Source organism: Sarcophilus harrisii, chromosome 4 (genome assembly GCF_902635505.1).
Source record: "Sarcophilus harrisii chromosome 4, mSarHar1.11, whole genome shotgun sequence".
NCBI classification, from domain to species: Eukaryota; Metazoa; Chordata; class Mammalia; order Dasyuromorphia; family Dasyuridae; genus Sarcophilus; species Sarcophilus harrisii.
Window position 1 is genome coordinate 283,821,862 of NC_045429.1, and position 23,561 is coordinate 283,845,422.

General features: G+C 41.2%; 1 protein-coding gene across 4 annotated transcripts in view; it reads right to left on the bottom strand.

Annotated features, from left to right (window-relative positions):
- The window catches only part of ITPR3 (inositol 1,4,5-trisphosphate receptor type 3), a 145,223-nt gene that overhangs the window by 107,910 nt on the left and 13,752 nt on the right, over window positions 1–23,561 (bottom strand). Inside the window, exons 1-2 of one of the 4 annotated variants that reach the window (XM_031965056.1) lie at window positions 11,375–11,581; window positions 10,830–11,132 (exon numbers count right to left, since the gene is read on the bottom strand). The exons of 1 other annotated variant lie outside the window; for it this stretch is intronic. In XM_031965056.1, the coding sequence (XP_031820916.1) occupies window positions 10,830–10,918 (89 nt within the window). In that variant the 5' untranslated portion in view covers window positions 10,919–11,132; window positions 11,375–11,581. Of the gene's footprint in view, window positions 1–10,829; window positions 11,204–11,374; window positions 11,582–23,561 lie in introns of those variants that run through there. 2 more of the 4 variants (XM_031965055.1, XM_003768967.4) reach the window with 2 other exon arrangements.

Here is a 23,561-nt window from a genome sequence, read left to right on the forward strand (position 1 = left end):
GATAACCATTGTCTTATCAATTCCACTTAGCACCTTGTAAGAATCCTTGTTTCAAGCACAGAGTTGATTTCAGAAAAACCTGGAAAGATTTACATGAACTGATGCTAAGCAAAAGAGCAGAACCAGGAGAATATCCCATACAGCAACAGCAAGATTATGTGATGATCAACAATAATAAATTTAGCTCTTTTCAGAAATACAATGATCCAAGACAATTCCAATAGACTTGGTATAGAAAATGTCATCTTCATTCAGAAGGAGAACTATGAAGACTGAATGCAGATTGAACATACTTCATTCACTTGTTTGGGCTTGTTTGCTCTTTCTTTGTTATGATTTTTCTCTTTCACAATATGACTGTGAAAATATGTTTAAAATCGTTGTACATGTATAACCTATATAAAATTGTGTATTGTCTTAAGGAGGTGGCAGGGAAGAGAGGGAAAGAGAAAAAAAAAATTAGATCTCAAAACCTTACAAAAATGAATGTTGAAAACTATCTTCACATGAAGTTGGAAAAATAAAATACTACTGAAGGGGAAAAAAAAGATTCTATTTGCCCATCTTGGGCATGAACATTGGGACCTGAACCTGTCTTCACCCATTCCCTTTTCTCTCATCTTTGGCTCGTTCTACTTTCTCGTGCAGGTTCTAAATCTAGACTCCCATTCCACAGAGGAGAAGGGATGGGCAGGGGACAGATGCAGAATGGATGAATGGATAGAAAAAGGAATTTACTAAGCAAATAAGCAGGTGCCAGAGCCAAGGGTAGATAACTGCTGTGTTGAAACGATCCTAGGCTTGTATTTGTTTTTCCCAGGTGACTGCCTCCTATATACTGCCCTCACATTCATCTTCCTAACCTAAACTACTTTCATCACAGCATAATCTAGCATAAAAATCTTCTAATGACTTTCTGCTGCTCAAGCAGCAGGACTAACCCTTCTGCCTTGGCTTTCAAGACCTGTCCACCATCTGACACAAGGTATCTAGACAACCAACTACTCCCCAATACCCATAGCATAGAAGCAGCAGCTTGGTTCTATTAGCCAAGCCATTGGCTATGTGAATGACCTTTCTCTCGGCATGACATGTACTAGATCCACTCAGGTCCTGGGGTCTGCCTTATGAACAGAATATGCTCACTCTTGCCTATTTGTGATATCCTATTTAAAAAAAAAAATCCTGCCTCGGAAGGCTTTCCCTTCCTTCTCTCCTTTCAAATTCCCTGATTCCACACTCAGTCCAGAACTTCATCTTCTCCATTAAGCCTTTCCTATGTATTTCAACTCTTAATTGATCTGTCTTCTCTGAATCCTACAGCCCTTACCTATAGTCTGAATTATTAAGTAATTCACTACCTGGCTTAAAAGCACTGGTCTTGCAGTAATAAACTCAGGTTTGAGTCATGTTTCCTATACTTATTACCTGTATGACCATAGAGTCAGTTTTTCTTAACATCATCTACAAAATGAGGATAAGAAGACTTACACTGCTTATTTTATAGAATGCTTATGAGGAAAGTCCTTTGTAAACCTTAAAGTCTTATTTTGTAGTGGTAGTGCTGGTGATGGTGGTGGTGATGGTGATGGTGATGGTGATGGTGATTCAGTTATAATTAGGTTTCTGTACCCCAATTTGGAGTGGTTTACCATTTCCTTCTTCAACTTATTTTACAGGTGAGAAAACTGAGGCAAACAAGGTTAAGTGAGTTGCCCTAGGTCACAGGGCGAATAAGTGAATTCAGGAAATGAAGTCTTCCTGATCCCAGACCTGGCATCCACTGCTATACAAAAAAGCCCTTTGTAAGTGAATTATTAATTAGACAATTATTCTCTAATTGTTTCTTAAGTATTAGTCTTGTCTTCTTCCCAATCTAGCATAGTTTTGGACACAGTAGAGACTCAGTCCTTGATGAATTGTAGATTAAAATTTCCCTCCAATCAATCGGTCATAATTTCTTATTCCGAGCAAAGGAAAAGAGGGACCCAAAGTTCAACAAGCCACAAGTTTGGTCTGCAAAGCTAGACATTTTCAATTGCAATCCACAGGCCAGGTAAATCCATCAACCCAGTTTTGCTGAAGGCTGCTGGACCCAGGACAAGGTCAAGGGATTGAGAGAGTGAAAAACCAACCCTAGGAGCCAAGGGGTAAGGGCAGCTCCCTACAGGGGTTCTTCCTTCTGCTCTCTCCCAAAGGCACTTCCACACCATCCCCCTCCTATTCATTCTTTCTCAAGCTGATAGTGCTCAATGTATTGCAGTGATACCAGAAGTCTAGCATTACCTCCATTTTCCCCTAATTCCCTAACAAAGTGTCCCTGCTTCTCCATGCAGGATATCTCTACTCTCGACTTACACGAGAAAGGAAATCCACAGAGAATTGCCAAGGTGGGAGAGGGAAGGAGGAAGCCTGCATCCCTTTGCCTTAAGGGATATTTAGATCACCATCACCTTGTTTTACTGCTAAGAGAACCAAGGTCCTCATGGGTAATATGATTTACCCAATATCAAATGGACAAAAAGCAGAACAGATAGGATTTTCATGCAGGCTGTCTGACTCCAAACCTAGTGCTCTTTCTGCTGTACTATTGCTGTCTCTTAGCTGTAATGAGAAGTGTCAAATCATAAATGTGTTAGAAAAGAAGCCTAGGGACTTATCTGGGAAAATAAAACAATAATGACAACAGCAATAATAATAATAATGAGTTGATATTTATATGTAGTATTTTGAGAAGATTCCCCCAAGGTCCTCAGCCAAGTTAATCCAGATCTACCTTCACGCTAGGAATTTCCAGGGGAAGTAGGAATAAGAACAGAGGGGAGGAGAGAGAAGGTGTGGAGAAAGAAGAAAAGTAGAAAGGACAAAGAAACTAAGAGTGCCCAACCTCAATTATTCTCCTCTCCAAGAGGATCGCCTACCCTAGGTGCTTCCAAAGGAAAAGCTGGCCCAGGCTGCCTCAACCCTACAGGGTTCCCAAGCCTCTGAAAGGGGGAGGGATCACAAGAAATCTGTGGACTGACTGAACCATAAACAACTACCATTAATATTCTGGTCCCACATACTAGTAGCAAGATAAAGAATATGACTTTTTAAAGAATTAAAAATTAGTCTCACACTAAACATAATGAGAGGTATTCAATAGGTGTGGCCATATCACCAACAAGGAACTCCAAAGGACAGGAATAAAAGACTTCATAAACCTTGGGAGGTAGATTTCATTATAATTCCCATTTTACAGTTGAGAAACCCGAGGAAGACATGGGTTAATTGACTTGCCCAGGATCACACAGCTAGAACGCAAATCTTTGACTCCAAGGCTAAGGCTCTATATACTGTTCCATTTCTAGTACTTTAAAAGCCCTTACATATACAAACATTTGCAGAAACATGTAGAAATTGTGGGAAAAGCAATAAATTTGAAGTCAGAACACCAGGCTCTGGATGCTGCCTTTGCTACTTCCACCAACCAGCTATTAGTCCTTGGACAAGTAATTTCTTTCTGAACCTCAGATTCCCTCATCCCTAAAATGGAGATGATAAATAATAATACAGGAGTGAGGAAAAATAATATTTACATCATACTTTGTAAAACCTCAAGTGTTATACAAATGTGAAATATTTAGTTGTCCCAATAACCTTGTGTTTATAGATACTAATAATATGACTAGTCCCATTTTCCAGGAGGATACTAAAGGATATGACCTGCCCTCCCAAATGTTTCATATTGAGCAGATATTCATTACAATGGCATCATAACAATATTTCTCCTAAATGGGCTCTGATTAGGCAGCAGTTAAGAAAACTAGCCATAATATTTCAACCACAGATAATTATCTAATTGTCCCCATAAACCTGCTCTTTCTCCCAATTTCATTATTTCTGTCTATGACACTACTATTTACTCCCAACCTTTTCCTTTCAAAATTCTGGTATTATTTCACCTAACCAATCAATCAACAAACATTTATTAAGCACTTAACATGCGCCAGACACTGGATTAAATACTGGAAATAGGAAGGGAAAAAATGGAATGCTTTTGCATTCTAATGGAGGATAGAATATGCAAATAAAATATAAATGTATTTATACAGATATATACAAGATACATATAGCATATTTCTGTGGAAAGTACTCTTGAAGTGGAAGGCACTAGCAGCTAGCTGGACCTGAAAAGACCTCCCATAGCTCTCATTTCCAATCAGTTTCTTAGTTGTGTTGACTGTACCTTGATAAGACCGCTAGCATCTTCCTTCTCTTTCTACTTTCATCAGCCTAGTATAGGCTCTTGTGGCCACCAACAGCCTTTTCACAGGCCTTCCTGCCTCTACTCTCTCCATCTTCCAACCCATCTTTCATACTGCTGTCAAAATTATCTCCCTGATCCACATAGATTTCATAGACTAACAGAGCTAGAAGGGATCTGAAACACAAGGAGATGAAAGGATTTAGTCAGTCACAAAGTTAGTTAAAAGGCAGCCTAGAATACCTAGTACTTTAGCATCATACCTCCCACAAAATTTGTTAATTCATTGGTCTCTCCAGGCACTGCACCATAACACAAATAACTGTCCTTCCTTTACTGCCCATACCTCAATAACATCTGAGTCTGTCACACACAGTTCAAGGCTTCAAAATGTCTCATTTGAACTCCCACTTCCTAAGATCACAGGATCATAGAGTGATAGCTGACAGGGACAGGTTTGCCTCTGTCTTCCCCTATTCTCTTCTGTTAAATAAACACTTGTTAGCCTGCCATTTAGAGCAGGACCCAGCCTTCCTGTCCACATCTGCTTTCCATGATTTCCCTTCTCATCTTAGAATATTTATGTTCCTTCAAGATTCAGTTCAATTGTCACTCCATAGAAGAAACTTTTTCCTGTTCCTTCTGATACTCCTAATTGCCAAGTGTTGTCTCTTCCAATTCTCTTGCATGCATTTATCAACCTACATATCACCTCCCTCAAGAGAACATATGCACCTTGACGGCAAGGATTGTTTTTCATTTTTGTTGTCTGATGCCCAGTTTGTATCACAGCATACCTAGCTAGCATTTAATAAATGTGAATTACCTAACACATCTTTACACTCTGTAAGGTGAATGTATCTAGATTATTCCTTAGAGGTAAGACATTCATTCTTGAATTCCTCCTTAAGGACTCTCTGGCTTGGCAAAAACTATCAGAACTTTCCAGGTGCCAACCTTAATATTTAATATGAAGGCTATGAGTTAAGTCGAGTGACCTATGAGAAAAAAAACCAAAGGTGTAATAGTAGGTAATAAATCCCACTATGTGCCAGGCACGGTGCTAAACACTGGGGATACCAAAAGAGGCAAAAGACAGTCTCAGCTTACAATCTAAAGGAGACATGTATGGTCAAAGAATGACCTACTTAACAATATACAGGAGACATGTGTGGTCATTAGAATGAAGTGGCTGGGGAAATGGGTGTGGTAGGCAAGAATCCTCTTCCCACATACATTCTCCAAACAAAGGACAAGAAGAGCCTTTCCTTGGGCCCTCTCTAAAGTCTAAACCATCAACACTCCCCTCTCCTTCTTCCATTCAAGTCCAATGGCAGAATTTAGCCTGTTTCCTTATTGTCCAGCCAAAGGATATGTCCAACCCCTTCTGGAGGCACTTTCCATCACCGATGCCCTGTGATCTCAGCTCCACCACCACCTTCCTGTGCCCTATTCTATACATGCAGTTCAATAGCTGCAGGACCAGCCTAGGCCAGACTATGGAACTCTTGAGTCCTTGAGTCAGGAGCCAAAAGGAAGACACTTTTAGCTTTCTTCTCTTTCTCCACAGTCCGGTTGGAACAGGTATGGACTGGCTTTCTAGGTAGGCAGGAACCTTCTTCTTCTCCCTCTAAATCTGTCCCCTAAGACTGTCAACCAGAATGACTTCTCTATGGCATAAGGAGGCATTGAAATGGGCCAATATAGTGCCCAAAGGGTCAAAAGACCCCAGAGGATGAAGAGGAAGGAGTAATGAAAAAATTTAAGGAATTTCAAAAAGGAGCTGAAGCCCGACTTACAAAGGAAGTCCACCTCTAAGATCCAGAAATAATGGTTCATAGCCTGAGATTTGGAAGGGTCCACATAGAGATGGTCATCTATTCTAAGTCCCTTTACAGGTGAGGAAAGTAAAGTGCAGAGAGGTTAAGTGATTGCCTTTGATTACATAGTGAATGACAAAGCCAGAATTGAACCCAATGCCTCTAACTCCAAATCTAGTCTTCTTTCCATCCCTCCAAAGACAGCCAGAAAGTTCACCCATCTAGGCTCCCTCTGGTTTTCCTCCATAGAGTCAGGGACAAGGTGACTCCTTTGGGTTTCAAGACCTCCAGAGAATATAACAAGAATCTCTCCCCCCACTCCCAGGAATCAGAATTCCTTCTTATACTAAGCGACCACCAGCAACTCTTTTTGATCTCTTTCTCCCTGATGGCTTTAATCTCTAGAGCTCCTTTTGTCTAGTATAAAAAGGGTAAAAAGGGATGGAAGGTGCTTTGGCCCCATTCAGTTTCTCTTACCCTCCAGAAGTAGGCATGCTGGTTTCCCCTGAAGCTCTCTACTACCCATTAGCAGGATCCTGTTCCTCCTGGTCCAGCTACTCCCATGAATCCCCATTCCCCCCTTTCTCTCCTCCTTGTCACTTAGTTAATGTACAATCTTTGACAGGCACTCTAATTAACCAGAGAAATAGGACCCCTTCATTTGGGGTGGTAATGATGGTGAAGAAATGGGAGGAAAACAAGGCCTGGCTGAGAAGAAAGAGCACTAGATATTTCCAGGCTCTTTTTAGAGAGTTCTGATCAACCCACACCTACCCTTGATCTCAAGTACAATGGAAAAGACAATGGAAAAAACAGAAGCTGGGTTCATAATCTGTACCTATAGCTTATCTCTTGGTCGATCTCATCTGCAAAATGAGGTCCGACTCAGTGAGTTCTAAGGTTCCAAGATCCTTCTCAGCTGAAATGCTCAATCCTGGGTGCCTCAGCTCACTGCTAGGCACAGAGTAATTACAGATGACAGAGCAAGAGATGTCACCTACCTCTACTCAGTATAGGATAGTTAGCTCCTTTTCTTCTGCCTTTCCCTCTTTCTCTCCCTTTCTCCTCCATCCCCCCGACCCCCATCCTTCTGTCACTGGGTCCCTTTTCTCTCCTTGTTTCCATCTCATCTTCCAGTCTGTTTCATCTTGCTCTGTATAACATACATGATTTCCAATTCTCTTCTTCATAAGGTTAACAGACCTTAGCTAGGAAAAACATTTTCTTTTTATTTCTATATTTGATTTCCTTTGTAATCATAATTTTTTTAAAGATAACTGAGGTTAAGTGACTAAACCAAGGTTCTCCTGAATTTAGGATCCGTGTTCTATCCACTGTGTTACCTAGTTACCCAATCCTAAAGGGTTTCACCAAAAACACAGAAAAGATTAAGAACCCCTAATCTAGTACAAAAAACATTGGTCTTAGAAATCCTGACTTAAGAGTCTGATCTGATACTATATGGCTTTAAACAAATCAATTTTCTGGAACTCAGTTTCCTCATCTATAGAATGGGAATAAAAATACTTGCACAATATACCTCATGGAGTTGGAAAAGAAATCTCATAAACTATTTTAACACTATAAAGACAAACAATTGATTAAAGACAATTAACTTTAATCAATGTAATAACTAACCAAAGGATTAGTGAAGCATGCTATCCTTCTCCTGACAGATAGATGATGGATTCATGACACAGAACAAAATATACATTTTTAAACATGCTAATAAAGAGAATTTTTTTGGCTTGACTTTCCATGTTCATAAAATTTTGGTTCTAAACTTTCTTTGGTTTTTGCCTAGTAATTTAAAAAAAAAATTTTAATAAACATATTACTGTGAGCTCTTATCATTAAGAAATACTTAATGAGCATCTACTACGAGTACTATTCTAGAATAGGCCCAGGATCCAGCAGCCACATGAAATATAACTGGGAAGGTAGGGAAAACTATCTCTCCCAAAGATTTTAGCATCACCGATTTTGAGTTGGAAAAGACTGTGAAGTATGAAAATGTGTTCAGAAGAATTACATACATTTAATTATATCTGATTACTTGCTTTCTAGGGGAGGGAGGAGGAGAAGAGGGGAGAAAAATTTGGAAGACAAGGTTTTACAAAGGTGAATGTTGCATGTATTTGAAACACTCAAAAAAAAAAAAAAGAAAAGAAAAGAAAAGAAAAGATAATATGTGGAGGCCATCTAGTCCAGTGGCGGCAAACTCAAGTAGACACAGTAGCAATTAAATCTTACAGGCTGATTTAGAGAATGATACTAATACTAAATATGTTTTATGGTATTTTATTATTTTTGTTAAATATTTCCCAATTACATTTCAATCTGGTTTCAGGCATTACTCAGGAGTATTGGGAGTTGCAGTCAGCCCAGGACCCCATGTTAGAAACATCCAATCTAATTCAATTTCCTCATCTTACAGATGTAGAAAATATGGATTTATGAGGTTTAGTGATCTATCCAAGATTAACAAATGGTAAAATCAGGATTCTAAATCCAGCATTGTTTCCTGCTTTTTCCCATCCCCAGCAAATGGTTCTAGATAAGACCTGAGCCTGGAATACACCCTCTTTCTCCTATTTTCATGCTCCAGTCCTGGTGGATGGTCAGATGGTTACCTGTTCTCTCCAGATCAACTTTTGCCCCAAGGCCTCCTCTCAGGAGTTTCACTTTGTTTTAAGGATTCCACAGAAAGGAACTTTCTAAAGGGGAGGAGTGGAGGAGGGAAGCAAGGAGAGAGAGGGGTCTAACATTTCACAGGGTCCAGTATATAATTTTTGCTTAATAAATGTTTGTTGATTTATTGAATAATCCTTTTCATTCTCTTTTTTTTCTTCACTATGGGTACAGGTGGGACTACAGAGGTAAATCAGGGAAAGGGTAGGATAGTGTCTTTGCCTAACAAATAAGACAATAGGAGATATTCCATCTTTTTTTAGGGGGAGGGAGGAGGCAAAATAGAGCAGGTATTTATAAGAAGGGATAACTTCCAAATGAACAGTGTATCTCTCTATAGAAAGAATTGAAAATGGAGTTTGGAAATGGGAATTGCCAACAGTGGAGTAGGTATTAGGCTGAGTCTGCTCATACCATCATAAGCTCAAAGCTGGAAAGGATCTTAGAGGTCATCTAGTCCAACCACATCATTTGACAGATAAGATAAGATTGCATAGAGTCTCTGGGCAAGTGTGAATCTGTGGGCCACGTTCCTGGGGCAGGGGGGGGGGGGGGGGGGGGGGGGGGAGGTACAAAGAGGCATAAAATTTAGAATTAGTCGAGATGTAGAGGCCATTTAGTCCAAATTCCTTGTGTTTTAGAAGTTGTGACTTGCTCACATTTACAAGATGAGAAAATTTCGGAGGCAGGATTCAAAGCTAACTCAGATGATGGCAAATCTGATGGGTTTTATCACTATTTCAAGGAGATGTGCTCCTTCAAAAACCTTGTTGCCTAGTCATTAATGCCCCTGGCAAATAAAGCAAATTCTTGTATCCCCTCTCATTACTTCTAACTTTGGATACTCTATCCCTCTCTCCTCTTTACTCCTCTCTCCCTCTCCCCTCTCTTCTCTCTCCCTCTCCCCTCTCTTCTCTCTCCCTCTCTTTCCTCCCTCTCTTCCCTTCTCTCCCTCTCTTTCCTCCCCCTCTTCTCTCTCTCTATCCCTTCCTCTCTTCCCTCTCCCTCTCTCTCTCATGTTTTTCTCCCCCTCCCCTCTCCCCCCCTCTTCTCTCCTCTCCCCTCCTTTCCCCTTCCTTTTCCTCCCCTCTTTTCTCCTCTCCCCCCAGCCCTTGCTTCCCAGGCAATAAGTAGATACAGGTGTTTACCCACCTCGATTCATAGAGTACAGAATTAATTAATGTTGGTAAAATATTCAGTGAGCCCCAGGGGGTGGGGACCTTGAGGCGCCAGGTGAGTGCTAGACTTGTTGACCGACTCTGCCGGAGTAAGAGGAGGGGCTTGGGGGGAAAAGAAAGCTGGAGAGGGAGTGGAGTAGGTAATAGAATCAGATAGTTCTCGTTTATGGAGGGGAGGAGTACCATAGCTTCAGTAGAAAAAAATTCTAGGAAAGAGGAAGAGAAAAGGTGCCCATTTGGATGCGCCAGTGTCGAGCACTGAATAAAAGAATTTCACAGTTTGGTCCAAAAGGTAGGAATTCAGGGGAAAAGATGCTGGGCTAAGAGCCCCAGTGTGGTGGACACACAGGTCTGTGTGTGCTGCCCTGCGAATGTCAAGAATCCAGAGAGCCCTTACGTCCTTACTCCAATCTAACACCATAATACTCTCTTCTCTGGGACCCCCGATGCACCCCTTCCTTCACCCAGCAGCCCAAGCCTTCAGTTTCACACCTGGGAACGGAATGGGGGTGGGGCTTAGGAAAAAGGGCTCAATTTCTTCCTCTTCACCCCCTCCAATAGGAGAAAGGGAAACCAAGAAGAGCAGGGAGCCAAGACTCTTCAGCGGAGCAAGACGAGGAAAAAGGTAACATGGGCGAGAGACAACCAGCCAGCCCTGTCAGGGCCCTCGCCTCCTACCTTAGCAAACATTCACTTCCTTTCTCAAAGAAAAATATGCAAGCATTTCCACCTCCCCCATCTTGTCCCAACAGATCGGAGGTAGCTGCCTTCGAGTTCCGAGCAGCCTAGAACTATAAACTGGTGGCAAGGCGAGGTCCTGCCCACCACTGGGGCAAGGGGGACCCGCTAGCCCTCACCTTCGGTCTGACCAGCCCCACACACATACACACTCACCCTAAGGTACTGATGAAACCATTGACCGAGCCCTCGGCGTACAGGGAGACGATGTCCCCGATGTGGAGGAAACTGGACATTTCGTTCATGGCTGCAGGCGGGTGTGCAGCTCGGGCACCCGAGGGGGTGGAGGAAAAGAACGAGCCCCCAACAGCGCAATCAGCTGCGGCCAGGGTGGGCTTGTTTGACAGCAGCGCTGGCCGAGGGGAGGGGCGCGTTCGTCCCTAGAAGGCTGCCCCGCCGTCTTCGCGCCCTACAGCCCGGCGGCAGAGGCCAGCTACTGCCCGCCGGGGTAGCTACCTGCTATGGAGGGAGAGCAGGAAGTCTGGGGCCGCCACACACACATGCAAATCCAACTCCGGGAGGCGGGGAGACCACACCCCGGCTCACCCCACACCCCCCTCTCCCGGACCGGGGCCAGTAGGGCTGCGCCCAAGTCTAGGCGAAGCAAAGTGGAGGGACGGGAAACCGACTCCCCAATCACCCGAGCAGGGATGGGACCGAGACTTGGCATGTTCCCCCTCCCAATTACCCCAGGGCCTTACCCTCCTGCCTACATCCGAGACTACAGCCCGGGGATTGTAGTCGGGATGCTGGGGGAAGGCGGAGGAAGGGAAGGAGTTGAAGGGAACTGAAAATTCCCGGGCTAAACGCGCTACCGAAGCATTCCCGAATCCACCCGCCCGATCCTGAGCGCATCCACCCGGTTGCGCCTCCGAGTAGTGTAAAACTTCCTCCAGCCTCTAGAGCTGATTCAGATTTACAGCTGTGGAAAGCCAGCACCGTTCCCTAAATCCACAATCGCGAGGCGGGGGTGGGAGATGGGGAGGACTGCTGTGACTAACCAGGGTGGGGGCAGAAAGCACTTTCTCCTGCTTGGAGTATCGGTCTGGGGGAGCCACAAGACTCCAGAGGTGGAAAGAAGTCAGCATACCCCCCTACCAGTTTCTACTCTTTCCTTCTCATTTTGTTTCTCGCGCCCAAAAGAGCACAGGGTTCTCCTATTTCAAGACAGCCCCAGGACTTCTTGGAACGCTCCTTCTTCTCCCGCTCCCAGCCCAGCACTCTCCCGCACCACCCCATAGGGTAGGGCGCACTGGCCAGTCCCTATAAATCACCTCATTCGGTAAAAACCTGAAAAGGCCTTTCATTACAAAATAGAAAGTGCCCGTTTTAGGATTTGGAGAGGAAATAGAATAACCCAGTGGGTTTTGTTCTCCGCATTTTTTTTTCCGCTCGAGATTCCTCCATACAAAGAAAAGGGATTCAACTTTCGAATCTGTTCAGTTTCTCCCTCTCCGTGGAACTGAATGAAAACTCCCTGGCTCCAAATTCCCCAGCTCCTCCCTCCGCCCCCGCTCCCCTACCCCCACCTCGTTCTTTCTCTTCCCTCCTCTTGTTTCTTTCTTTTTTTTTAATTGAACCCCCTCCCCTTTTTTTAAATGAAAAGCTACTTTTGCTATTTATTATTAATGTGCTGCACATAATGAAAATGGGTGTTGTGCTAAACCCATGCACTGCAGGGTTCCTGCCCTCGGGGATATAAGGCAGAGCTGCTGTACTACAGAGTACACACACACAAACAGACACATACATTCTCGAACACACAAACACACGCACACATGAGTGCGCGTATACTCACATGCTGGTGCACCACGCACGCGCACCCATCTCTCTATAGTAAGAGCTTTGCTTTCTGTACTTCGGGGTTTATTTTCCACTCTCATTTTACCCTCCTTAGGCTCAGTAACTAACAGATAGGCGTCTTTCCTCATACTCGCCTCTTCCTGCTCCGGGAGCTTTATATATCAGAGAAAAGGGGAGCTCGGGAGAAGGATTCTAAATAAGCAATAAGATAAGTGGAGGAACTACCCCAGGGTTACTGGACAGCTTGGAAGAAAGATCCTTCCCAGAGAAGAGATGAAGGAAAGGCCGTGAACTGAGGGAGGCCTTTAGAAGAGTGCCCTGCTGGACAAAGACTGTCAGGGACCTAGGATACAATCTACTACTATTTCCTCATTTTACAGATGGAGAAACTGAGGTTGAGAAGTAGGAAACGATTTTCCATTACCTATGGTCCCAAAAACAGTCACTGGAAATCTGGAAGTAGAGCTCAGATTTTTCTCCCAAAGTTGCACCCAGGGTCTTCCCTGACATTAGATTCAAGTGCTTGAGTTGGGACATCCACAAGTTCAGTTTTAGTAAAGTAGACCATAATGGGGCTATTTGGCTTTCACTGATGCTATACTAGAGTCTGGGACACCTCTCCCAAAAAATAGCTTCCTCACTGATTGTCATTGTATCTTCTTTCCAAAGAGCCAGCCAGGAGGACAATTTTGAGTGATTTCAGCTTTGGCAGCCAATCTAGGAGCAAGATCCTGTAGAAATGTCACACTAGGTGATGGGTGGGACCTAAAAAGGAAGGCCATAAGTAGGACTTACTTCCCCATTCTGGGTACTATGAGAGGTTGTTCAGCAGGGAGTAAAGGGAAAGAAAGATTCTCCTTGTAGGAGAATTTTAAAAATCAATCATTGTTGTTTGTTTGTTTTTTAAAGCAATGTAGTAGACCAAAAAGAATATTCATAGTGGAGTAGGGGAATTTGAGTTTGAATCCTAGTTCTGACACTAATATCTTGATACTTCCTCCAGTAAATTTTTCTGATCCTCTCCCCCCTCCCCTTCATTTCATTCCCTGTCTCCCCATGTCACCCTCCTTCTCCAATAAATGAACAAGTATTTCTTAAAAACCTTCTAAGTGCCAAGCACTATACTATACCATACTTGGTCAATAAAAAAACAAAGACTAAAACAACCTATATATATATATGTATACATATACATATATATATATAGGTTGTTTTAGTCTTTGTTTATGTGTATATATATATATATATATATATATATGTAGAAATATGTAGAATAAATACAAAGACTTTCAATACAAGGTAATTTGGGAGGAAGAGCATTAAGTGATTAGGGGATAAAAAGATGATGTTTAAGCTACACCTTAAAACTCTGAAGAGAGAACATTCTAAGCATGGGACACAGCTAGAGCAAAACACTGGTGGGAAGTAGAAACAAAGAAAAGTCCAATTTTTCTGGATAGCATTGTGGGAGAAAGAATGTTCAGAGATACTGAAAAGATAGTTTGAAATTAAGTTATAAAGAACATTAAAAGCTAAATAGAGGAATTTGTATTTCATAAAGTCATTAAAATTTATTGAGGGTTACATGTACTTAAAGAATCACTGGCATTCATGTGAGAATAGAATGGGGGACAGATTTGAGGCATGAAGCCGAGTTAGAAAGTCATCGTAATAATTTAAGTAGTGATTAATTATTAGGTAGTGTCTTTAGTTAGTAATTTATTATATATATAATATTATTATTAGGTAATTAATTAGAATAAATTAGACCTGAACTGATAGGTATATGAAAAGATATTTCTTCTGAGAAAGTTTAGATGTGAAGGTTATTGTAAAGATAGAAATGGCAAGGTTTAGCAGCTAATTACATACTCGGAGAAAGGGAACATGAGGAATCAGAGATGACACCAAGTTTCAAACCTGAAAGGTAGTGTTGCCTTTGACAGAAATAGGGAAGTTCATGAGAAGAGTGGCTCTGGTGGAAAAGATAAATTCTATTTTGGACATGTTGAATTTATGATGTATTTTGAACATTCAGCTTCTTAAAGATGTTTTAACTACATTTTTATTTCATTAAATATTTCTCAACTACATGTAGTTTTTTTAAACATTCATTTTTTTAAGTTCCAAAATCCTTCCCTACCCCTTGAAAAGGAAAACAATATGATTATCCATGTGAATTCATGAAAAACATATTTAGCCATGTTACAAAAGAAAAACCACATACATATAAAATATATATTTTAAAGTATGCTTCAATTTGCACTTAAAATTCATTATTCTCTCTCTGAAAGTGTATAGAATTTTTCATCATGGCTCCTCTGGAATTGTCTTGGATCATTGTCTTGATCAGACTTCAGGGGTCCTCAAACTTTTTAAATAGGGGCCCAGTTCACTGTCCTTCAGATTGTTGGAGGGCCTGACTATAGTAAAAACAAAAACTTTGTTTTGTGGGCCTTTAAATAAAGAAACTTCATAGCCCTGGGGAGGGGATAAACGTCCTCAGGGGCTGCATCTGGCCCCCAGGCCATAGTTTGAGGGCCCCTGATTAAGCCTTTCACATATGATTGCTGGACATCCAATTTCAAATATCCAAAATGATATATGAGGAAAGTTCAAAACAGACATCAGCACCATAAAGATGATAGTTATACACCTAAGAATAGATGAGATTATGGAGAGATATAGAAGAATAGAAGCAAGCTTAGTTTAGAGAATGACCATAGTTAGGGAACATGATGTTGCCCATGAACCATGAGGTTGACAAGGAGCAGTTAACCTGTAAGAGGAAAGCCAGAAGAGAGTAATGTCACAAAAGCCCAAAGAAGGAAGAGGAAGACTCCAAGAGGAAAAGGTGGTCATCAGTATCAAACATATAGTAGATAAATTGAGAAGGAAGAGAACTGAAGGAGAAAAAAAAAAACCTGATTGACATTAAGAGAAATTTGATAACTTTGGAGAGAGCAGTTTCAGTCAAGTGATTAAATAGGAAGCCATATGTCAAAGGTTTGATAAATGAGTGAAGGGAGAGAAAGTGGAGGCAGTGAATAGAGATGGCCTTTTCTAAAAGTTAGACTGTGAAAGAGACAATACTAGGTAAGGTTGTTATTGTTATTAGGATAAGGGAAGATTTAGACATTTTTAAAGGTAATAAGAAAAAAAAAACAGTAGGATGAGGATTAAAGAGGGATTAATTATAATTGCAATCTGGAATGACAGAACCAGAGCCCCACTGAATTCATCATTGGATTAAACATCCAAGTGGATGAGATTGAAGATCCATTCGTGTATCCCCAAAATAATCCTTCGAAGTAGCTTCGAATTATTAACCTCATTTTATGGATGGGGCAACTGAAGCTCAAGAAGATAAAATCACTTGCCCAAAGTCACCCATCTAGAGGGTGCTAGAGATAAAATCTGAATCCAGGTCTCCTGATTTGAAAGTCTAGCATTCTTCTAATATTCATCCCAAAACACCAAAAAAGGGGAGTTGACTTGTTGACTTAGAAAGCTAGTTCCTGGCCCCTTGGCTCAGGTGGTAGGATCATTGGTGTAGGAAGGGCTGTGAGATATGAGGATGAGTTGTAGAAATTGTCAGTTCGAAAGTGCTAGCTCTTCTCATTGTTCTTCCCTCCCCCACCTCCCCCACTCCCACCCAAAATATCCTGTCAACATTCTTCCTCTATTCATTTTAAGTTTCATCTCATTGGTCAGGCTGTCTTTGTTTTCCTCCTAACTCACTCACTCCTTTTTGCCATGCCTGCAGAGCTTGTTGGTATTCCACTCTGGGATGCTTAGATGCTCCTCCCTTCCTTTTATTCCCAATAGCCAAGGGTTTCTGTGGCAGGTATAACTTGGGGCAAGTTATCAATGGAGAATTCTTTTTCCTCCCTTTCATAAATCACAGTGGATAGAGCGCTGGGTCATAAATTTAAAAGATATGAGTTGAATTCCAGTCTCGAACACTGTGTGATCCTGGACAAGTCTATTTCTGGTTATTTCAGTTTTCTGATTTGGAAAAGGGGATGGAGGGATAGTAATAGTGATGTAGGGAACCCGGATAATGTCCTGACTTGGGGGGGACCATCAGGTAAATACTTGAGAACTGCTTGAAGTGGAGAAACTTCTTGAACTCTCCCCTGAGAAAGACCAGCACCAGGGAATCAAGATAAAGTGGTTTCATTCTATTTTATCTTGGTGGGACTAGTTGAGTCCAGGACCACTCCTACTTAGCCTGAGCTGGAGATCTAGATTTCTGTCAATCTCTATTGAGTTGGAGATTAGTCCAGGGACACTCATTCAATTGGAAAATTTCTATTCAATTCCCAAAGATTTCGGTCTGATTTTAACTCAAACTGCACCCAGCCCCTAGCTAAAGTTTCAAATTATAAAAAGGAGCAACTTAGGTATCATTCCTTGCAGAGGACCAAAAGTAGGAATCATGCCAAGGAACCTCTCTCTCCTTGTCATAGCTGCCTTTGAGGACCCTCTGCCCACTGAGAAGACATTCTCTTTTCAGCATTAATCCCTCTTTATCTCTCTCACCTATTTCCCTAACAGGACCTAACCCCTCTTTATCTCTCCGTAGAAACTTTACCTTGCCCCTGAGGAAGTCAGCCTTCCTAGCAAATGCCAGCTTCTCAGTTCCAACAATAAACTTTTTGCCAGTCTAACTTTTCGAGTTCATAAATTCTTTCATGAAGGACCTGCGCCGACCAGAAGGGGTTCCCACAACTCTCTGCCCTGCGCAGAACCTCATCATTAGCACCTACCTCCCAGGGTTGTTGTGAAGATCAAATGAGATATTTGTAAGAGACAAGTGTCTGGCATATAGTAAGCACTCAATAATTGTTTTCCATCCCTCTTTCCCTGGCTCTGCACTGTCTAGGCTGGAGTCATAGGAAGGCCAAAGCACCCAGTGACTCAGTGCAATAACAGCCAGCAATGGCCAGTGATCCCAAGCCAGCACTGGTGGGTGGGGTTCCAGTTTAGACCTCAGGCTTGGGCTCCCAGAAAATTCCTTCCTTATGCCATAAGAGACCTAGGGCAGGCAGGCAAGCAAATGTTCAAGCCCAGGGATATCACCTCTTGGGATGGTGTTGTGGAAAGATCTCTGGCTCTGCTATTTATTACTTGGGTAACATTGGGCCACTCACTTCCTCTCTCGGCCTTAATGTCCTCATCTGTAAAATGAAGCAGTCAAACTCTATGACTTTGGAATGAGAGTCCCTTTCAGCTCTAAATCTAGAAAAATACTTTCAACTCTGGAATTATGCCTTTGATGGTTCCAAAAAACAGTCTACTCCTCCAATCAGAGCTAAGCAAGCCTGGGGAACTTTTTTCTCCCTCTTCTTCCTGAGGCAGAGTAGACAGAGCACTGAGTCTTAAATTAAGAAGACCTGAGGGCAAATTCAGCCTCAGATACTCACTGTATGCCCCTGAGTATGTCACTTTATCTCTATTTCCTCACCTGGAAAAGAGTTTAATAATAGCACCAACCTCCCAAAATTGTTGTGAGGATCAAATGAGATATTTGTAAAGCCTTTAGCACAGTGTCTAGGAAATAGTAAGCACTTTAAATAAAGTCTTTTTCCTTCCTTTCCTCAAGCACATCCACTCTTATTATTTGATAGCTAATTATCAGACTTTCTTTACTAATGGCAGCTGATAGTATGTATTTCCCTTTTCCAGGGATATGGAAAATACTTCTATAATAATAGCATCTGGTTTACATACCACTTTAAAGTATCCTAAATACTTTCCTCACAACTGTGCTGTAAATTAGAAAATGGATGAATATTTACACGTAAAAATGCATGTACTTGTGTCAAGCTATGAAGAAATTACAATGGAAATAAGGAAAGGCAAACAGGATACATGTTTGGTTTGACAGTAGTGAGACTGGCTGTCATAAAACATTTTTTGGTTCCCAATTTTCTGATCCATAAAATAAGGGAATTGAAATAGATGAGCTCCAAAACCTGCAGGGACAGTAACAAAATTTTGAAATTCATGAAGCTTCTGTTCTAATCCTCCCTCTGTCTGTGTGTCTGTATTATCTTACATACATACACCTACTTTCCATGGTCTATTCTGAAGAGTTAATTCTGAACTTGATGGGTCTAATAAATTCATTCCACCTCCCAAGACTGAGATTTCTAGACTGAAGTCAATCTGATATCCATGAATAATTTAGTAGGAAATAAGCAAAATTCCCTACTCCCTTGCCTTCACAACCTCGGTCTTCCAGGATTATTATTATTATTATTATTATTATGGGTTTATGGCGAGGGGGAGGAAAGAGATGCTACCTCAAGAGCCAGGTGAAGAGTCCACTCCAGGAGATCATGACTCTGTCCTTCCCCCAGCAGGCTGGCCAGTGCACAGGCAATTCTTCAGGGACAGGGAAGGAGAGAAAGGGCTATTCCCTTTGGATCAGAGACATAAAGTTCTCCTCTTGAAATCCCTACCTGTAACAAGGAAGCAGCAGCTCCAGATAGAAGGATAAGGGTAACTGAGTAGATCTGCTCCTTCTCCCCTTCCCTCCAAGAAAATTAACCACCTGCTTACAGCAATGATTCTCTAAAATGTCTCCCAAGGGCTGAGTGCAAGGCTACATTTCAAAGACGTCCAAACCCCAGAGGTTTAAGTCATTTAAAAATGACCTGGGGTTCTTTCACTAAAGGGGAAGCTATTCTGTAAGATATTCTGCCCTGGAGAAACCTGCCCCCCATCTAATAAAGGATATATAGTCCCTGATCCGGAGGGACCCACCCCTTTCTCCCAACAGTCTGGTAGAAAAGACCTTATCCCCCAGAGAGCAGTCCACTCTAATAGAGAAAATACAGTCTTGCCCTGCAGCTGGGTGAGCTTCATGTCTGACGCGGAAAAGCTATACAGACATGAAAGGAAGAGGGAAAGGGGGAAATAGTTTGGAAACATTTTTCTTTTTTCTTTTTTTTAATAATAGCTTTTGATTTTCAAAATATATGCAAAGATAGTTTCCAACATTCACCTTTGCAAAAGTTGTGTTGCAAATTTTTCTCTCTCCTTCTCCCCTCTAGATATCAAGTAATCTAATATATGTTAAACATGTACAGTTTGTCTATAATATTTCCACATTTATCAAGAAAAATCAGATCAAAAAGGAAGAAAAAATGAAAAAGAAAAAAAGCAACAAAAAAGGTAAAAATACTATGCTGTGATCCACATTCAGTCCCCACAGTCTCCTTTCTGTATGGAGATGACTCTCTCCATCACAAGTCTATTGGAACTGGCCTGAATCACCTCCTTGTTGAAGAGAGCCATGTCCATCAGAGTTGATCATCACATAATCTTCTTGCTGCTGTGTACAATGTTCTCTTGGTTCTATTCATTTCACTCAGCATCAGTTCATACAAGTCTCTTCAGGGCGTTCTGAAATCATCCTGCTGATCAATTCTTATGGAACAATAATATTCCATTATATTCATATGCCATAACTTATTCAGCCCCCCAGCTGATGGACCACTCTGTTTTCAGTTCCTTGCCATTACAAAAAGGACTGCTGCAAACATTTCTGCACATGTGAGTCCCTTTGCATCATTTATGATCTCTTTGGGATACAGACTCAGTAGATAACTGCTGGATCAAAGGATATACACAGTTTGATAGCCCTTTGGGCATAGTTTGGAAACATTTTTCATAAAAAATAGAAAAATAAGGCCCATGGTACTACTTGAAAGCACAGTAGAGGAATAATGGGTATGATTAGGATTGGAGTTTTTGGGGGGAAGGAGAAGGAAATTCATGAAGGTCAGTTTTTGTTTTGGGGTTCTTGGTTTTTTATTTGTTTGTGGGTTTTTTGTGAGGTCAACTGGGGTTAAATGACTTGCCCAATCACTGTGGGGCACAGCTAGGGAGTGTTAAATGTCAGAGGCTGGATTTAAACTCAGGTCCTCCCGACTCTAGAGCCTGTGCTCAATCCACTTTCACTATCTAGCTGCCCCTACCCTTAGCTTTTGAAGGAAAAGCCTTTTTCTTGGGTTGGAGAGAACCTATAGGAAGTCACACTAGTTCTTTTGCCTTGAATCTCCTCTTCTTGGATGAGTTCCTTGGTTTCCTTCTAGTTTCAACAAAAATGTCACCGTTTGCCAAGATCTCTTTTCTGATTGCCCTCAATGCCTTCTCTTTATTGATTATCCTTCCAAGAAACTGTAGCATGCATAGCAGCTACACCTGGGGAAAACAACACATGGGCTAAACCAGATTGAAGGTAAGGAACAGTCTTCAAATCTGTTGGTAAACTAGGGGGATATCTACATGTGAAGATTTCTCTAACAGAATGGATGAATGAAAACAATTTATTGCAGTGTTGTGTAGAGTTTAGAGTTTGGTCAGACATCAACAATGACAAGGTCTTCCATTGCATCCTAGATCAGCACCAGTTGTCCTGATTTGTGTCTTGCCATCGACTTAAAGCATTCTGAAAGAGAAAGTGACAACTTTATTCAATTTTGCCTCACTTAAATCCAATTCATGCCTGAGTCAAGAAATCATCTGATGGTGTTAATGGTCCTCTTTGAAACAAAGGATGAACATTGTTTCCACTTTTGTCCTTTATGCATCTTGTTTGAACATGTTTGAATATTGTATCCTCAGTAAGACTGTAAGCTCACTGAGGGCAAAGGATGTTTTTGTCTTTTTTTTAACTATATATTTAAACACTTAATACAATGAGTGTTGTATAGTTGGAGATTAATGAATGCTTCTCAACTTACTTTTACTAGAGAATCTTAGAGTCATTCAGTAAAACTTGTAGCCCTATACAATATTTTTAACAAGAACATCTCATTTTTGTAAATTGATTTTTGGAACTTACACATAACATTTTACATTTATTTCTATTAAATTATTTCTTATTGGATTTGGCTCATCACTCAAGCCTATGGAAATACCTTTGGACCTTGATATTTGTCATTCAGTAAATTAATCTTCCCTCCTAGTTGCGACTTGTCCCTAAATTTGATAAGCATATCATCTTGACCTTCATCCATTCACAAAAGAAAAAAATTGACAAAAGCCCTAAAAAGAGGGCTCTGTGGCCCTACAGAAGAGACCTGCCTCCAGAGGAGGTTGTTATTTCTGCATTTAACATCATTCTCTGATTATGGTCATTCAGTTATTTCTTAATCCATTTAATTTTATCATTTCCTTCATCATATCTCTGCCAAACCACACCTACAGACTATGGACCATAAGACCACAAGATACACAGGAAAAGTATTTTTGTAATGAGAGATGGGCCAATCAATATTCCTCAGAAAGACAGCTGTTACCGTGCACAAAAAGATAGTTTTGAAGTCAGGAAGATCTGAATTTCAATCCTTTTCTGATATCTACTGGTGTATATGCTAGGAATGACCTTTTGGTGCCCTAAACATTCTCAAAAATCAGTTACAGACCAGATGGTGATCTGCCTTGCAGAGGAATTCCTCACTAGAAGTTCCTTGAATAAATGAAATCACAAATGAGGTTCAAAAATAATAATAGTTAATATTGATATAATATTTACTATGTTCTAGGCACTGTGTCAAGTGCTCTTTACAAATCTGATCTAATTTGATCCTCACAAAATCCCTGGGAGATAGGTACTATTATTATACTCACTTTACAAATGAGGAAACTGAGCCAGACTTGCCCAGGGTCACACAGCTAATAAATGTCTAAGACCAGATTTGAACTAAGGAAGATGAGTCTTCCTCACAGGATGCTCTGTGCTCTGCCATCCAGAGTTGCCTCTTTAGAACTTAAAAAAAAATTATTAAAGATTTATTGTGGATCCTTCTTCTCAAAGACCTTACAATCTAATGGTGGGGGGAGCAGAACAACTCACAAAGAAAAACTGAAAAGTGAAGGAGAAAATAAATATGCTCTTATGGAGAAATAGTATTGAAATTTGGAAAATCAGAAGCAAAGCAAGGAGGAGACTGAAGCATGGCCAGCCTGGGGCTCTCCCCAAAATGGGGGGCCCAAGAGAAACTTACTAATGACAGAAAGGAGCCCAGCTTGATAAAAGAATGTCTCAGATTGAGGGAGATTTCCTGGGTGAAACTGGCTGTGACTTTTTAGGCAAGTTACTAATCCTCATTTGTAAAGGGAAGTAGGGAATCTTACAAGATGGAGACAATGTTCTAAAAATTGAGTGAAGGTTGGCTATGTCCCAAGGTCAGGTTTCTTTCTCCAGAAATCATGTGGTTTACAAGGAGTGGGACCTTTTCTTTGTGAGACTAAGTTGGGGCCACCTTGACATTGAAACTCCCATATAAGGTAATTTAGCAATCCTAAAGTTGTGGTTGGGTTAGAAGTTTTTCCTCATTTATAACTTAGAATGTGAAGTCATTTGTCCTGGCTACTCAGGGCAATAAAATTCCTTTCTGCTTTTGCCTTGAGAAATATCCTTAATGTATTTGAGCTGGTGGTCTTGTCCCACACAGTTCATGAAGGACTCTCCAGGATCATGTGACCTGGTGAGTAGACAAGGTCTTGAAAATTCACAAGATGGGACCCTGCCTTGCTTTAGGCAGCCTTCGAACTTCTGAGACCTTTCTCTACTTCCAAGGTCAAGTGACCTGACGAGGAGAGACTCAAGGCAAAACAAAAGTTAGTAAATCCAAGGCAAATCCCAAACAGTAGGGATTGGATGGCAGTCAGGTAATGTTAGTGCATGAAACATTAAAGGGCAAGTGTGGCCTATGAGACCCGTGAGTCAACCCTTGAATCAATAGACTCTGGAGAGGTCCTACAGATTCTGGAGGGTGTTCTGAAAAGTCTTGTCAAATATTCAAAATGGGAGGGCTCAGCCAAAAGTCTCTCTCCATGGGAAATTATTACTCTATATGGGGAGGATGCTCCCAGAGCTAAATGAATATGTCCAACTTAAATCTATATGTAAAATAGATTTGTGTGTCTGTGTGATTTCTGTGTATGTATCTACTTTACATTCTATGTTAAAAATTGAATGAGAGTTAAATGTAATGATGGAGAAACTGAGGCAAGATAGAGATTAGAGAGTTTTTAATAATTTATTTGAAAGGGAGAGATTTA